The sequence below is a fragment of the Odocoileus virginianus genome, chromosome 20 (assembly GCF_023699985.2).
Source record: "Odocoileus virginianus isolate 20LAN1187 ecotype Illinois chromosome 20, Ovbor_1.2, whole genome shotgun sequence".
Lineage (NCBI taxonomy): Eukaryota > Metazoa > Chordata > Mammalia > Artiodactyla > Cervidae > Odocoileus > Odocoileus virginianus.
This window is the reverse complement of record NC_069693.1, coordinates 46,092,503-46,108,187: the sequence shown is the minus strand read 5'-3', so window position 1 is coordinate 46,108,187 and position 15,685 is coordinate 46,092,503. Positions and strand designations below refer to the sequence as shown.

The following is a 15,685-nucleotide window of genomic DNA, read 5'->3' as shown; positions in this document are numbered from 1 at the left end:
GGAACTGCCCGCCCGCTCATAGCAGGATATTCTGGATCAGAGCATGTTCCAGGCAGTGAGTTTAGAGGCTGAGTGCACAGCCTCAGCGCCCTGGCTCAGTCACGACCCCCCTTTAGAGTCTCAGTCTCCCTGCTACCGGTGATGCACCTTGGCTCCGAGGGCTGATGCTGGGCCGCAGGGCTGCAGGATGATTGTCTGCAACCCCCTGCTGTTTTCACCCGATGACTGACACCTACTGTGTGTAAGGCCCAGGAAGGCAGGAGGGTCTAGAGAAGGTTTCCTGGAGGAGGTGACCTATGTCTTGAGCCTGGAAGGAGTCTTCAGTCAGCACTTAACGCCCTGAGTTTCGGCCACATGCCCAGCTCTGGGAACAGAGCAGTGACAAAACGCTCAGCCGCCCGCCTCTCCCATGGGTGACTTGCTGCCACAGGACCCGAGGCAAAGCGCTTGGCCTGTTGGTGGTGAAAAGATCAGGAAGAGAGGGACTGCAGTGGAGGCCAACTGAGGATGACCCGAGTGGCCACCCAGGGCCCCGTGCTCCAAGCAGAGGGAGTGGCCCGTGCAGAGGCTGTATCTGGGAGGTCAAGGGAGGTCCAGTGGCTGGAGGCCAGTGGGCAGGGTGACGGGGTGGGGCTGGGGTGGGGTCTGCCATGTGTTCCTGTGAGTCTCTGGGCTCTGAGCCGGGCACTGGGCAGGCCCAGGTAGCGCTGGAAGTGGCCAGGGGATGGGGAACGGTGAGCCAACTGGATTTATGCTGAAGACAAAGTGTTGGTTGATGGGCAGGGTGCCCTCCAGGTCAGAGGTCCCAGAGACCCCGATTCTGAAACTGTGAGAGCAGGAAGCCAGTGATTGGAGGATTTTCCCAGACTTTGGGGGACTGGATATCCAGGAATGAAGGGCCTCCCAGGCTGAGGTGTGAGCTGATGAGCTTTGGGGCCCCTTCCATGGCTTGTATGGTGTGTGTGTGGTGTGCTGGGGGAGTAAGCAGGGGACATGTGTGGTGTGTGTGTGTGTTATGGAACCAAATTTGGGTCTCTTGTCTGTTGATTACCCCCACCCTCCCTCACTGTCCTTAAAAACCTTTCCCCGAAAGCCGTGAGGGGGCTGGAGTTCTGAGTGTGAGCTGCTTGGCCTCCTGGCTCAGCACCTGTGATAACACTGCCCTTTCCTTCACCACGACCCAAGTCAGTAGGTTGGCTTTGCTGCATGGGGGTAAGGGGACCTGCATTTGGTTTGGTAACAGTTTTTGCGACCCAGAGCGGGTGGAGGTTCTTGTGTGGGCACACTACCTGTGGCACATCGACCCCAGGGTGGCCCGAGGGGTGCTCCAGCAGGTGAGCCCTGGCAGATCGGGGGTCTGGGGGAACACAGGCCCTCCCCCCAGACCTGAGACATTCATTTCCAGAGCAGAAACACAAACACAGGGAATTCCAGATACATGATTCATGGAACAGGCGAGGCACCAAGACCCCAGCCCTGCTGTCGAGGAACCCCAAGGAGGTTGCAGGAAAGGGGGCATCCCTGGCTGGGCGCCACATACCCCCACCCACCCACTGGCCTGCCCACAGGAGGAAGGACCTTCAAAGCTTCAGCGGGCCGGAGCGGCTTGAGGTTCTGGTCACACGACCTCATCGGTCACTGGCATGGGGTTTTCCTTGGGGCCACCCGGGGAGACCCCCGCCGCCTCCTCCTCACTCGGCTTCTTGCGGGCCTCGGCCGGGGGCCGGGGTGGAGGGTTGCTGGGCGGCTGCTTGATGGTGCCCCCAATCTGCGGCCGCTCCTTGGGTTTGGGCTCGATGGGGCTCCACTGCTCCCCACGGATGGCCGCCTGCAGGACATAGACAGGCTGGGCCTGGGTCCTCCCAGGCCGCCCCCCTACCCATCCCTGTGCGCCCCCACCCCCGCCAGGGTCCAGGACAGGCCTGAACTCAGCAAGACCTGAGGGGCTGTAGCTCAGAAAGGTTATGTGCCAGGCCTGAGGCCACATGGTCAGCACCCAGCTGTCTCACCAGCCAGAAGACACGACTCAAGAGGGGGACAGTGGAACCCTGGGGCTTTTGAATGATCCCTGGAGGCTAAGACCAGACTTCCTCCCAGGGACTAAGGGCTGGGAGCAGGACAGGAGCCCAGGCCTAAGGGGCATGATGCTGAACCGAGGCCAGCAGCTCTGGGCGGGGGTGGGGGGTGGGGTGGCAGGCGCAGTGTGGGAGGCCGGGGGCCCAGGCATGTCGAGGGGGGAGATTGCAGCCCAGTGAACTTGCCGAAATGCAGAGTCCTGGGCCTACCCCATGGCCACAGGCCAAGTGGACCTAGAAATGTGTATCTCTAACTTTGTATCCCATTAGTTAAAAAAAAGTGACAGCATATAATTTATGAAGCATAAGGATGAAAAGAAGTTCTATAATCACACCTCCTAAGTTAAAGACTAGAACACTCTATCCCAGAAGCTAAAACTAGAAAGTTAGAGAATGCAGGAAAATATAGCAGACAGGCAGCAGGGGGTAAAAAAGCACAAAAAAAGCAGAAAAAACACAAAGTAGAAAAACAATTTAGAAGACAAACTTGTGTTCTGCTCAGTGAAGAATCCATAGGCAAAGGTGGATCCCTAACAGAGAGCAAGTATCCTTAAAAGCTAAAACCTACAAAGGGTTCACAATGAAAGCACACAAGTGGTTTCTGCAAACTAACAAGACAAAACCCCAACAGAAAAATGGAGGAAAGATCCGAACAAGCGGCACAGAAGGACTCAGCTGCAACTCAGCTGTATGAGGGGGGTGCCCGGGGTTGGAATTAGTAGAACAATCAAGTCAAAACTGACTCTGGGAGGCTGGAGGCTGTGGCTGGGTTGGAACCAATGGCTTAGCAGGCTGACAGTCGGCAGGCAGCATGCAGAGAACAGCGGGCATTCAGCAACCTGTGCCTGACAGGGATCCTCGTCCCTCCCTGTTCCACTGTCGTCCATGTCCCCTCCTCCCCACCTCCCAGCCTCCCCACCCTGCTATAAAGATGGCCTTAAGGGGCCGTTTGCATAACCTGGACTCCAGGCAAACCCAGCCCCGTGCGGCTTGTGACATCAGCCAGGCTCATGAGTCCTGGGGAAGTGCCCCTGGCAGCATCCTGAACTGGATAGAAAACTTTGAGCTATGGATCCCAATCCAAGCAGGGCCTGGCGGGCCAGACATGTCCTCTCTCCTAGCTTTTGCTGCTTGTCTATAAAGTGGGGACCCACCTCCCCTGTTGAGGCGCTGTGGCATGGGTTACAGGAGGATATAGGGGAGTGGCTAGCACGTTAGATGGGCCACATGTGGAGGCCACATTGTCACTGTCCCCACAATGTAAGCCAGGACACGGGCTCAGCTTGCAGGACCAGCCTCGAGGCTGAGGCTGACTGCAAGGATGCTACCCACCAGCAGGTAGATGCCGCTTGCGATGGCCAAGCAGGCTGTCCCCAGGATGGTGGCGAGCAGGAAGCCAGCAGGTACTGCCAGCCTGGAGTAGGGGTGGAGGGCAGTCAGAGGGGACAGGGAAGACAGAAGATGGTCAGAGGGGGTCCACAACTCCCCCACCCCCGAAATAGGTCAGACAGCATAGGATCACAGGACCCTGAACAGAGGGGAGGCCTAGTGCTGCACAACTGGACTTCTAACTTCACCCTGAGCTGTTCTCTGCCTGGTCTGCACCTTCCCAAGTCTTGGGACAGAGCTCTTGGCCCCCAGCCACCACCCTGGAAAGAGGTCTCTTGGCAGCTGCAGGGGTACCAGGAGTGGTGGTCTCTCTGGAAGACTCACCAGGGCGGCTGAGCCATCAACCCTGGAGCACCGATTATCCCTGCATTAAGGTATCAGGCTAGGGTGAAGTGTTAATGACAGATACAGGTTTGGGGAGCCCCTGGCAGAGCCTGGGACCTGGGTTTTTGTTTGGAACGGGTTCTGGGCTGGGAGGGGCCTGATTGATTCCAGCAGTCCTCTGCCGATGGCACTGGGGGGTCCCAAGTGGGCACAGGCTCACCCAAGGTGCAGGAAGGCCCGGATGTAGTAGTTCCTGGTGAGGGGCCCAAACAGCTTCACCACTTTGGTCAGGTACTTCTGTCCACTAGGCAGGAGGGGGAGACAGGCCGTGTCACCCTCCACCCACCCCAGCCTCTCAGACCACCCGGTCCTTCGTCCCAGGGAGGGGAGGGGGTCTCAGGTCCAGTGGCAGGGCAGACCCTGATTGGGCTGGTGCTGGAGCCTCAGAGAGACAGGAGCGACAGGCTCCCCGTAGTGACAGCTGGAGGGAGGAGGCTGCCCAGAGCTGGGTGAGAAACTCACCACCTCTCCATGGTGGAGCCCTTGCTCCTCTTCCCCCGGGGGTACTCCAGCATGCAGATCAATACACCCGCTGCTCTGAAGCGGAGGTTAAGGAACAGCCCAGATCAAGCCTGAGAGGCCCCAGAGAGTCAGCTTTTTTGATGAGAGAACCGGGAGGTGTGGCCACTGCCTGAGGTCCACAGGATTCCAACAGGTCTGGCCACAGTGCGGGCAGCCTCCCTTCCCCATGCCTGCCTTGGCCTCTGGAGGGCTTGTAACATCTGGACTGGCCAGGACAGGTGGGGCTCGGCCCACTGGTGGACAGGCTGGGCCAGCTGGGGAGGATGACTGATAGAAGCGAATGCAGAGGAACCCCGAGCATTCTCAGGCCTCAGTGTCAGCCCTCGGGTGCCATGGACACCTCCCTCCCTTGCCAGAGCCCAGGGCCCAGGCCCCCAGGCTCTGTCACCTCCCTGCTCGGAGCCCCTCCTGCCTTTAAGGGGCAGCGGCCTCTCTGGCCCCAACCCCGACCTGGGTCTGTGGCAAGAGGATACATGGAGTAGGCGCCCAGGTACCACTGGGTGAACTGACCGGCCGTGGCCACGATGCCCCCGGTGATAAGGACTGCAGGCAGAGGAGAAGGAGGTTAGTAGATGCCACATCCCATCCTTGCAGGGGCTCTGGCCACCCCCCCAGGGCCCCCTCCCCAAAGGGGGGCCACCAGTCCACCACAGAGCTGCCCTGCCGGCCCCTGTGTTAGCCCAGGAAGGGGACCCAGGCGGGGGAGACCTTGGGAGATGACGGGGGTGGCTGTAGGGATGGGCATTGGGACCCTTCCCCAAGAGCAGCATTTGAGGCAAAGAGGGGGCTGAGGAGCTGCTGAGAGGGAGGCAGGGCCTGGCTCCAGCCTGGACACAGCCCCGAGGCCTGTGACCCACAGCACCCTGAGCGTTTGCTCAACGCATTTAAGGACCATGCTGTTGGTGGTTGACCTTGTACCAGCTGCGTGGACACTGTCTCCTGGCCTCGGGTGTGCGGGCTGATCCTGTTCATGTGCTCTGTGTGATGCCGGGTCTGGGTGGGTCTGGTCTCCCCAGCCCTGTGCGCGCCCGATCGCAGCCTGCCTGCTGTGAACATATGCATGGCCCCAGTTCCTCCCCAGTGACTTTCCTCTACGGTGGTAGCGTCAGTGTACCGCTCAGAGGCGTGAAGCACACTCTCACTTGTTGCTCCATCACGGTCACCCATCCTCAGGGTTCCAGTCACTTACTGAGGTATCACTATGACATAAAGTGCACAGACTTTTAACACGTGTGACCCCCACCATGTGATCTCCACCCAAATCAACATTCTCACCCACCCCAGGTTTTCTGGGGGCTCTTCTTTTGCTGGACAGAAGGTTGGTCCAGGCCCTTCCTGGGGTGGTTTGCAGAGAGCCCCAGCTCGCTGTTTGTCTCATCAGGTAGTTTCTCACAATTTATTTATGTGTTCTCCTGCCTTTGGGACATGTCAGTTGCTTCCAGTGTTGGGCTTTTATGAATCAGCTGATAGAGCTAAACTCTCCACCCTTTAAGCCATCTGATAGTGAATTTGACACTTTTTATTGACTGTGATTGCAGATAACTTACTTTGTTATCTTACTTGGGTTTCCTCTTGAACAAGCTTTTCTTGTTGCTTCTCCTGCCTTCTACTGACTTGATCAAACTGTAATTTTAAAATTCCTCTTCCTGAACTACATGTGGACTTTAGAAGGTTTATCTTTAATCTCACCCCAAATTAGCCACAATTATTAATTATTTACAGTCAGTGTCTTCACAGTGGCATAGCCATCTTCCCTCTGGATCCAACTTCGCTCTGGCTGGAGCACACCCTTCAGCACTCCTTTCTGATGACCTGAGCTTTGTCGGTGGTCCCTGCGGCACAGAGTGGGAGAGGCAGCCCCTCCCCATGTGTAGCACAGGCCTGAGTTTCCAGCGGTTTTGTCTTCCTTGTGACTTTCTTCGTCCAGGCTGTGGTGGCAGATAACACAACTCCTTGGAGGGGACGATCTTTTGGTCTGTTTCTTGTTCAGGCAGCCTTTCGCGGTCTGGCCTCAGAGTCCCACGAGGTAAAAGCTCTGACCCCCCGCTCCCCCCTTCAGCCCCTGAACCCTGGCCTTCTTCTGCTGGTGTCATGTTTACCCGCGCTGTGCGGGAGGAGGGAAGAGCCGTCGCCCATGCGTTCAGGCCACGGCTCCTCCACTCGACCTGGGCGTGCAATCTCCTTGGCCTGAGCCTGCGTCATTAGTGGGAGCCTCAGCTCCCAGAGGGGCTGGGGTCTCTCGATGGGGACAGACACTTCATATCATGGTGAATGAGGTGGGTGCCATGGCTGTCGGGCTGGGAGCTCTGGAAACATTTCTCTGAGCAGGTGGATGTGGGCAGAGAGGTGAAGTGGGGGGAGCCAGCCCTGTGGCAAACACCAGGGTGGTGGGCCCCCGAGGCCAGAGGGGCAGGGGCAGAGAGGTGGGAGATAGAGGGACCGTGATCTGAACAGACGTGATTCTCTACAGCATAAAGGGCTGGTGGGCTGAGATGCTCATGGGGCCTGTACTGAGTCAGGAGTTAGCAAAAGGAGGAATTCAGAGCCAGGAGGTTGTGGAGGAAGACAAGCAGTAGTCATTGTGGTGGTGATGCGGAGGGGTAGACAGCAAGGGGAGAAGACACTGGGCAAGGAGAACCACGTACTGACCCGCTGGGTTCTCCGCCATCTAGAAGCCAGAAGGGGGCTGCCCTGCCTGGTACTCCAAAGTTGCCCACCCCCAAACGTGACCTTAAAGTGCTCCCTCTCCACCCCCAGCCCAGCTTTGCAGGCTCCTCCCTTCGGTCCCCAGGTTGGCGGTGGGGGCGTCAGGGTGGGTTCCAGGTGAACCATGGTGGCTGAGACCCGCCTCATCACTTCATCCCCGGGTCCTCCCGTCCGCCCACTCCCACTGTGGGCGGGGCCTTCCTGGGAGGGGCGGAGCCACGGGCGGCTTCCTCTAGCCTCAGGCCCCACCCTCTCCTGAGAAGCTGAGTACTAGTGCGTACTGCACTGTCTGCAGCCGCGGCTGAGCACAGGGAAGCGGGGGGACAGCCGCCTTCCTACCCAGAAGCAGGCCCTGGGAGCTGGGTGGGAGGGGTCACATGGGTCGTCGCCAGCTGCCTTGTGCAATGAATGTCCTTCTGAGCAGACTCAGGGCTGCGCCCCGGGAGACAGAGCGGTCACCCAGCTCCATGGACCAAGCCCCAGGCCAGTAGGCAGGAGGAGCCCACCTCTGCAGCCCAGTAGCCTTAGGGAGAGAGCTCCCACCCCAGGGCAGGAGGGTCACTCCAGGCAGGGGTGGGTCGTGCTGGGTTTTCCCAGCCCTACTGGGCGGTGAGTTCTCCGGAAACCACCGGGGCAAGCGCTTCTTCCCCAAACTGAACTTCCTCTTTTTGTGTGTGTGTGGCGGAGGGGGCGGGGGAAGGAGGGCAGAGGATCGGGGTGTGGGTGTGCACGGGGTGCAGGGGCAGGAGGGCCCCGAATCCCCCTCCCCAGCCCCAAGGCTCCTCTTGGGGGCTGCAGCCTGCTCCCAACAGAGGCCCCCAGCCCCCTTCCCGTCGGCGCTGCAGGTCGCCCACTGGAGCCTCCGGGCTCGGGGCCCCACCCCAGGCTCCCGCCGGGTGTCTGTGGCTCCTCAAGACCCTGCTCCCGCCCCTCCTCCAGCCTGCCTTTCCCCCTTTACCTCTCGCAGCCTGGGGTCTCCAGGCCCCCACTTCCCCAGCCCAAGCACCCCCCTGCACTGCCGCGGCGCCCGGCCCCCAGGCTCAGCCGCCCCTCTGCAGCCCCTGCCCCAAGTGCGAGCGCCCCCTACTCACTCAGGCCGGACGCCAGCGCCTGCTCGTTGGCCCACATGGCCCACTCGATCTGCCCCATGTCGGCAGATCGGTTCCAACGCGGCTCGGACTCTTCAGACCCCGCGGCCCCAGAGCTCTGCCGGCCTCCGGCCCCGCCCAAGTTCCCCAAGTTCCGGCACCGCCCCGCCCCGCCGCTGGCTCCGCCCCAGCCCGGTTCCCCAGGTGACAGGCCGGCGGCAGGTGGGGTCCCAGGAGCCTTGCTCCCCACCCCTCCACGGGACCTCAGGTCTTCCTCCCCTGCAGGCCCAACCAGCCCGGCCTCGGTGGACTCCTGGAGGGGAAGCGGGGCTTCAGGTCAGGCCCCTGCACCTCGTGGGGAGCCTCCCTGGAGGCCCTGGGCTAGTGCAGGTGTGCTGGCCTTGGCCCCACTGGTAACCCTGGACTAACTTGGGGGGGGAGGGCGGATGAGTGTGGGAAGCTTCTGAGAAAACCCAGAATGTAGCAGTGCTGGGCCCTGTCCTTTGTCACCTCCCTCCTTGGACCCCCTTTTAGGGTCAAGGTCAGAGGGCTCAGAAGCCCTCCCCCTATTCCCCCCAGCTGGGTTAGGACAGTGGAGAAGAATGGAACTCACCTGAAAGGGGGACATAGACAGAGCTTAAAGCCAAACCCAAACCATTTCCCAGCCTGTCAGCCTTAGTGACCAGGTCCAACCAGCACTGCATGGCTGTGGCCGTGAGTCTGCCTGTGCTGAGCATCCCACCCGTGGCGGGGAGGTCCCAGCCCTGCCCCCAACAATGTCCGCCCAGCCCCCTGGGTGAGGGCTGCAGAAAGCACACCAGGCCAGGTGGAGTCCTCGAACTGCTTTTACTTTGGCCTTGGCACTGCTCCCCTGTCCCGCAGACACAACACTGCACCCGCTCAGGGGCCTGGGCTTAGAGTTGGGGGAGCACTTCATGGAGCTGTCCTGAGGTCGCCTCCTGCATGGTGACATGGCTTCCAGCTCTGAGGGGTACCCCGACATGCCGTCACCTCCTGTAGCAGTGGGGTGGCTATGAGTCCAGGATCCCTTCATGATCGATGCACCAGCAGCTCCCTGCCAGCTCAGTCCCCTGGTCTTGGATCAGGGTCCAGGTCTCCATCTCAGCAAGCTCTGGGTGCAGGTCAGGGAAAGGTGAGGCACTTGGGGGGGCTGCCCCTGATCACCTGGGTGGCTGCAGGCATCATTCCATTGCCCAACTCGGCCACAGCACACGGCCCGGCCCAGAGCAGGCAGTCACCCACAAATCCCAACAAGCGTGGCCTGTTCACCACACCCGGCTCCCAGTCCCAGTGAAGCAGCCCCTTCTCCCAGCGGTGGCCGGGCCCCATTGAAGACGTGGTCAGGCAGCTGGCTTTGGCAGACCATCAGGACCCAGGAGATGAGCGCCAGGGTCGTCCAGGACCTGAGGCCCAGGTCCCACCTGCGGGGTTGAGAAATTATCATCAGGGAGGGACAAGGTGCACCTGCCCTTCCAGGAAATGCAGGCAGGTCAGACACCCTGGTGATGCTGGGCCCAGGGCCCAATCCTCAGGCAGAGGCTCAGTCCCTCTGGGCAGACATGGAGTGGACAGCAAGTCCAGGGCCGTTGGCTGAGGCCAAGGCCTGGGGAGCATAGGTCACAGGTCTGGGAGTCAGATGGGACCCTGACCTGCTCTGGAGGGTACCCCACAGTCCAGCCCCACCCCTGCACACCACAGGCATCCATCAGTCCTTAAATATTCTCCGTGAGTGACTAAGAGGAACACTAGGTGCTGTGAAACCAAGGAGCAGGGTCACAGCTACCTCACTGGCCCTCCTGTGGATGCCCTGGGGCGAGCCTGCAGGGCGTGTGCAGTGTGTAGCCAGGACTCACCTGGGTGGCGATGATATATCTGATGCCGCCGGGGATGGGGTCCATGCCCAGCGTGGCTTTAAGCTCATCTGAGAGCAGAACGGGCTCTACGGGCAGCCCCTTCAGAAACCTGGGGGAAGACGGCAGGGGTGGGAAGTGTGCAGCACAGGCAGATGCAGGACTGCTGGGGTTTGTGACTGCCAGTGGGGTTGGGGTCTTTGGGGCTGATGAACAAAGATGCTCAGCCTGTTCTTAACGCCACTGGGCTGCACACCTCGAGGTGGTTAAATGGAGTGAGAAAGCCAGGGCCTAGCTCTGTCTCTGAGGGGAGGGCTTTAGGAGACCTCCACGAGGCTGTAGTACCGCCCCTCGCCCTCGCCCACCGTGCTGCTGTGCCCCGTGGGGACACAGCTTAAGAAACGGCCTCAGTTCAAGCTTAATCCTACAAATTACCCCCACAGTAACCAGGGAGATGAGTCCAGAGCCCCCACATCCTCGATCGTGAGTCTCATCCCATGCACGGTGGGAGCAGTACTCAGCTCTACCTACCAGAAGTCTCACTGCCCCCATAGGGTGACAGATAAAAAGAACCCACACACGCTTCTCACATCCCTAGTGGGTCAAGTGTCCCCACACTGAGAACAGGGCCCCTTAAACAGCTGGGAGGGAGAAATCCAGATGCCCCTGGCATCACAGGAGCCGCTGGAGACAGGCGTGTGCCACTGGGGGCAGGAAGAGCAGATGAGCATCCACAGCCACATGGGCATGCACGTGGGGACACTGCCTGTGGTCCTCACAGTTGCTGCCCACCACGGCCTCCTGGATGGGGGCCTGCAACTCACTTGTCTCCGTTCGACTCAGGGGGGAAGCTGTGCCTCACGGCAGCCACAAACTCAGCAACAGTGTCATCCAGGGTAAAGATCACGGCGTTGGGACCCGCATCAAAAGTGTATGCCACCTGGAACCGGGCAGTCAGATGGGCTCAGACCAGCTTCCAGGACCCACAGGCCAGCCACTCAGGAATGGGGAGTGGAGTTTTTCCAACATGGGGGCTGTGCCACCAGTGAGAGTGAGATGGAGACACAGCCCCCAGCAAAGCAGGTTCTGTGAAGCCCACCTGGGGAACCCAGCCCCGCACCTGCCTTGGTCCGCCCATGGTGAGCGTTGAAGCGGTGCGCCAGCTGGATGATGCGCCGGGATGTGTCACTGAGGTAGGAGATGGGTGGGAAGGTATCCAGGCAGGTAGCGTGGAACTGGTTGCTGTCCTTCATGGTCAGCTGGCCAAAGGCCTGGAAGTCACGCTCCCTGATGCAGCGGGTCATCTCAGCCATGCGCGCTGGCACCAGTGCCTCTGCCCGGAACTGCAAGGCCGACGGCCAGCCCATGAGTTGAGTGGAGCCACGGAACCTGGCTTCTGAGCACCCCTGAAGAGCCACCTGCTCAGTCACCCGCTGGCCTCACCTTGAGCAGGGCACTGGTCTCCACACTGGTCTGCATGCCTGCCGTGCTGCCCATTGGCTTCTTCTCAGCGCTCACCTGCGGCAAGGGAAGGAGGCCTTTACCGTGCCCGCGGCCCAGGGAGCTTGGGAAGGCCCTCTCGACCCCAGCTGGGCCCCCCACTTACCACGAGGATCAGGACTCGGAGCTCCGGCCAGTGTGACTCGGGGGCCACCTGACGGGCAACGCTGTCCTTCCCATCAGGGCGCTCCCCCATCTGCCACTCCACGAAGCCACCGTATAGACTGCGGCAGGCGCTGCCCGAGCCCCTGCGGGCCACTTCCGACAGATCGCTGTCCACCCCATAGACCCGGGCCAGGGCATAGGCTGCAGGTGGAGACGGGGGAGGCTCAGATAGGCTAGAGGTGGGGGGGTGGTCTGTGCTCAGTGCCAGAGAAGGGGGGCACCTGGGGCATGGAGCCTCAGCCCTCAGGGTACATGAGCTGCTGGGTGGAGGAGCCCCCTGGGGACCAGGAGGCCTGGGGCTGCTGGCAGTGCTGGACATAGGCCAGAACTTCTTAAGGGCATGATGCCAGGATGCAGCCCTGGGGGGGTCCACAAGGTAATCTGTGTGCCCTGGTTCACTGGTCTCAGGGCTACGTGGAAGACGTGACCCAACCACTCACTGCTGTGGTGACCAGCTTTGCCCCCAGCTTGGGGGTGGGGGGCCCTGTTAGAGAGTGAGCCACAGGAGAGCAGGGCAGAGCAGGGGTTCCGAAGGAGCAAGATGGGCTCCCAATAGGCCATCTGAGAGCCTGGAGCTGGCCACAACCCTGGGGTTCTGCTACATAAGCCAAGAAATCACCCCCACTTAGTTTTTTGTGGGGGATTTTGTCATGTGCCGGGTCCTCCCCTCAGAGCCCCCAGAATATCTCAGCATTCAGAGGCGTGCCATGGCTGAGGCCGTGGCCTCGCATGCAGGGCCAAGCACTGGGACCTGTCCTGGGGCACCCACCTAGGCAGGCATAGCCTGCAGCCGAGGAGGCCAGGCCTGCGGCCGTGGGGAAGTTGTTCTCCGAAGCCACGTGAACCTTGTAGCTGAGGCTGAGAGGCAGTGGGTCCTCAAGGCCGTTGCTCCTCCGTTTGCGGGCCAGGCGGCGGACTGCGGGGATGGGAGGCAACGCCTGGGTCAGCACAGGGGGACTGGTCTCTGCCCGAGCGCCTTATACAGACCCCCCTTCTTGGGAGACCCCAAGTCCAGACCTGGCCAGGCAAGCCCCCTAAGGTGTGAGAGGTGGGGAGGGGGCAGGTGATGGCAGCACCTTCTACGTGCTCAGACCCACCCAGCGCGAGGAAGCAGTGCAGGGGTAGGGGCGGACTTGTCCTAAACCCAGCATCCTCAAGGCCCCTACTCACTCTCCCTCAGGCAGGCCTGGAGGCGAGGCTGCCCCACGTCTTCCTCCCGGCCGTTCAGCCAAATCCGGTCCTCCGTGAAGTCCCTGCTGATGGCGGCTGTCGTGGTGGTTTTTAACTGGGAAAGAAAGTGCAGAGCACCTTAGTGGTGGATACCAGCCAAGCCTCCCTCTCTGTGGGGCCTTTCCTCCCCTGGCCCCTCTTGGTCATCCGCTCAGAGCAGTGGCCTTGCTAGAGAACAGGGAAGTGGAGGTGGAGGCCAAGGCAGGCCGGGCTCGAGCGGTGGGGAAGCCCTGTGGGTGTCTACTACATAGGGAAGGGCCCACATGCCCATCTTCCAGCAGAAAATGCAGGGCAGGGATCTCCTAGGAGGGCCCAGCATGTATGTGCCCATGTGCTGAGCACACCTCACAGTGGGCAATGGGACGGATGGTGTTCGTTGGCTGGGGATGTACTGATACCATCTGTAAACAAGAGTTTTGTAAATATTTTTTCGATGTATATCAACAGCCCATGCTCACCTGATCCTGGTGCAACGTGACGCTGAGAGAGGAATTGATGGGCAGGATCAGCTCCTCATCTCGCTTTCCCCCTAGAACAGATGGCCCACCACAAAGCGAGTCAGTGTCCCAGCCCAACATACGGGCACCCTGTTGCTCTTGCCCACCAATGCCCTGCCCCTCCCCAACGCCACCGCCACCCCATAGCTCCCCAAGTTGTCTGGATCTTGCTCTTTCACTGCACAATCTAAGTCCTCCTCCTGTTGTGCCCCACCTTCAGGAATCCCTCATCGATTGTTCCCCACTTCACTTAGCTCCTGAGAGCAGAGCTGGTGGCCAGTCCATCCCCTTGCTTCACTGCTTCTGTTTTGTTTTTCACTCATTCAGCAAGTAGTCTTGGAGTGCCTGCCAGATGCTGAGTGCTCTGATTTAAGTCTCTTCCCTTTCCCTCCCAAACAGAGGGAGTCCTAGTTACTGAAAATTCCTTAAATCTCCCTGCTTATACCCCTGGAGACACTCTGGAATTATCCCCACTTCCACTGAGCACTTCCACTCCTGCATATCACAGCAAATACGGGAAACCTTCCACAAAGTCCAAAATTTCAGATCCACTGTTAGGCACAGGTGGGGACGAAAGGGTCCCCATATTCGTCTTTGGGGTGGCGGACAGTTACAAGACATGAAGACGAATCCTGGTAGGTAATCCAGGAGAACACAGAACGATCCTCCATAAACATGCCCAGTTGCTTGCTGACAAAAGTGCAAAAGCAGTTCCTTGGAGGAGGTGTGCAGCATGAAACCTTCTGAAAATGCCTCTGGGTGACTGGACAATCCATGGCCCGACACAGCCACGCCTCAGTCTCATGTCTTGAACAAAAGCACTCAAAATAGATCAGACTTCAACTTAAAACGTAAAAGCCTAAAACTTTTAGGAAAAAGCATAGTAAATACTCCTCACGATGAAGGGCTAGGATCACGATGTCTCTGACTTGCTACCAAGGATGGAGATGACACATTGGCCCCCACCACCGTCTAACAACTTCAACCCTTTGAAAGGCTCTGTTAGGAGGATGAAAAGAGAAGCTACACGGTGGGAGAAAATATTTGCAAACCTTGTATGTAGCAAGGATTATTATCTAAAATACAAAACGAACTCTCAAAACTCAATAGTAAAAAGCAGACAGTTCAGTTAGAATGTGATGAAAGTCCTGAAGAGACATTTCACCTAAGACTCACAGAGAGAAAATGAGCACACAGAACGCTGTTCGACATCACCGAGCAGCAGGAAAAACAAGCTAAAGCCACAGTACGATATCACCATCAGAATGGCTAAAATAACTGCTAGTGACAACAACACATGCCAGAAAGCTGGATCACCCATACGGTTATATGTAGTTGGTGGGAATGAAAAATGGTACAGTCAAATGGGAAAAGTTTGTTTCTTTAAAAAACCAAACATGCAACCACTCCATGGCCTAGCAATTGTACTCCCGGGGCATTTATCCAGAAGAATGAAAACTTACATTGACACAAAAACCTGTACACAAAAGTTTACAGCAGCTTTTTCCATAACTGATCCAAAGTGGAAACAGCCCAGTTGCCTTGTAAAGGCATATTGCCAAGCAAATTGTGGCCCCTCCCCCCTGGGGACTCCAAGATTCACGCGAGTGACTCTCCAGAAACTAGTGAGGGAGAGGAGCCAATCCCGGGAGCATTCTTGAGAACTGAACAAGACAGACACCTAGAGCAGGCGGAGGTGGCAGGGTGGGCGTGACCGTGGGAATCAAGCCCCCACGGGGACCGGCGTCCTGTATGAAACACGTCCCCACGTCTCCTGGCTGCACGTGGTGCCCAGCTCCGCGATCGTACCGCGGGAGGGTCCCCACATCTGCACGCGGACCCACAATCACGTCCACACGAGGGCCCAGCCCACCTGCCACCGGCCAGGGACCCGGCCACCGCCCAAACAAGCCCCTCCCAGCCTCAGTTTCCCTGTCTGCAGGGCCCCCACATCCTGCGCCTCACGAGCCCACCACTCACAGTACTTGACGACCGCGATGTTGACGGGCGCGGTGCAAGTCACCACCACGGTCGGCTTCTCTGAGGCCATGGCCGAAGAACAGAGAGACCCCAACCCACGGCGGCCAGCCGTCCAGACCCGCGCCGCAGCGAGGCCGGCGATTGGTCCTCAACGCCCCACCTGCTCGCGTGCCGCCCAATCAAAGGCGGGCCCGGCCTATTGCTCCACCTCTCAGCCAATGAGTGGCATCGGAAGATAGGCTGGCGACCCTGAGCCCGCCCCCGCTGGCCCTAAGACG

General features: G+C 59.3%; 2 protein-coding genes across 2 annotated transcripts; both read right to left on the bottom strand.

Moving 5' to 3' along the window:
• Positions 1-1,428: 1,428 nt before the first annotated feature.
• Positions 1,429-8,305, bottom strand: CYBA (cytochrome b-245 alpha chain). The gene is made up of 6 exons (XM_020911709.1): positions 8,168-8,305; positions 4,844-4,913; positions 4,311-4,385; positions 4,009-4,092; positions 3,408-3,489; positions 1,429-1,828 (listed from the first exon to the last, which is right to left on the bottom strand). The coding sequence occupies exons 1-6, from the start codon at positions 8,223-8,225 to the stop codon at positions 1,619-1,621; spliced, it is 579 nt and encodes a 192-aa protein (XP_020767368.1). The 5' UTR covers positions 8,226-8,305; the 3' UTR covers positions 1,429-1,618.
• A 686-nt stretch (positions 8,306-8,991) lies between these two features.
• On the bottom strand, positions 8,992-15,549 carry MVD (mevalonate diphosphate decarboxylase). The gene is made up of 10 exons (XM_020911710.2): positions 15,408-15,549; positions 13,389-13,459; positions 12,871-12,985; positions 12,470-12,616; positions 11,642-11,841; positions 11,479-11,553; positions 11,160-11,378; positions 10,860-10,975; positions 10,039-10,147; positions 8,992-9,606 (listed from the first exon to the last, which is right to left on the bottom strand). Exons 1-10 carry the CDS (start codon positions 15,475-15,477, stop codon positions 9,526-9,528), a joined length of 1,203 nt encoding a protein of 400 aa, XP_020767369.2. The 5' UTR covers positions 15,478-15,549; the 3' UTR covers positions 8,992-9,525.
• Between the last annotated feature and the right edge of the window lie 136 nt (positions 15,550-15,685).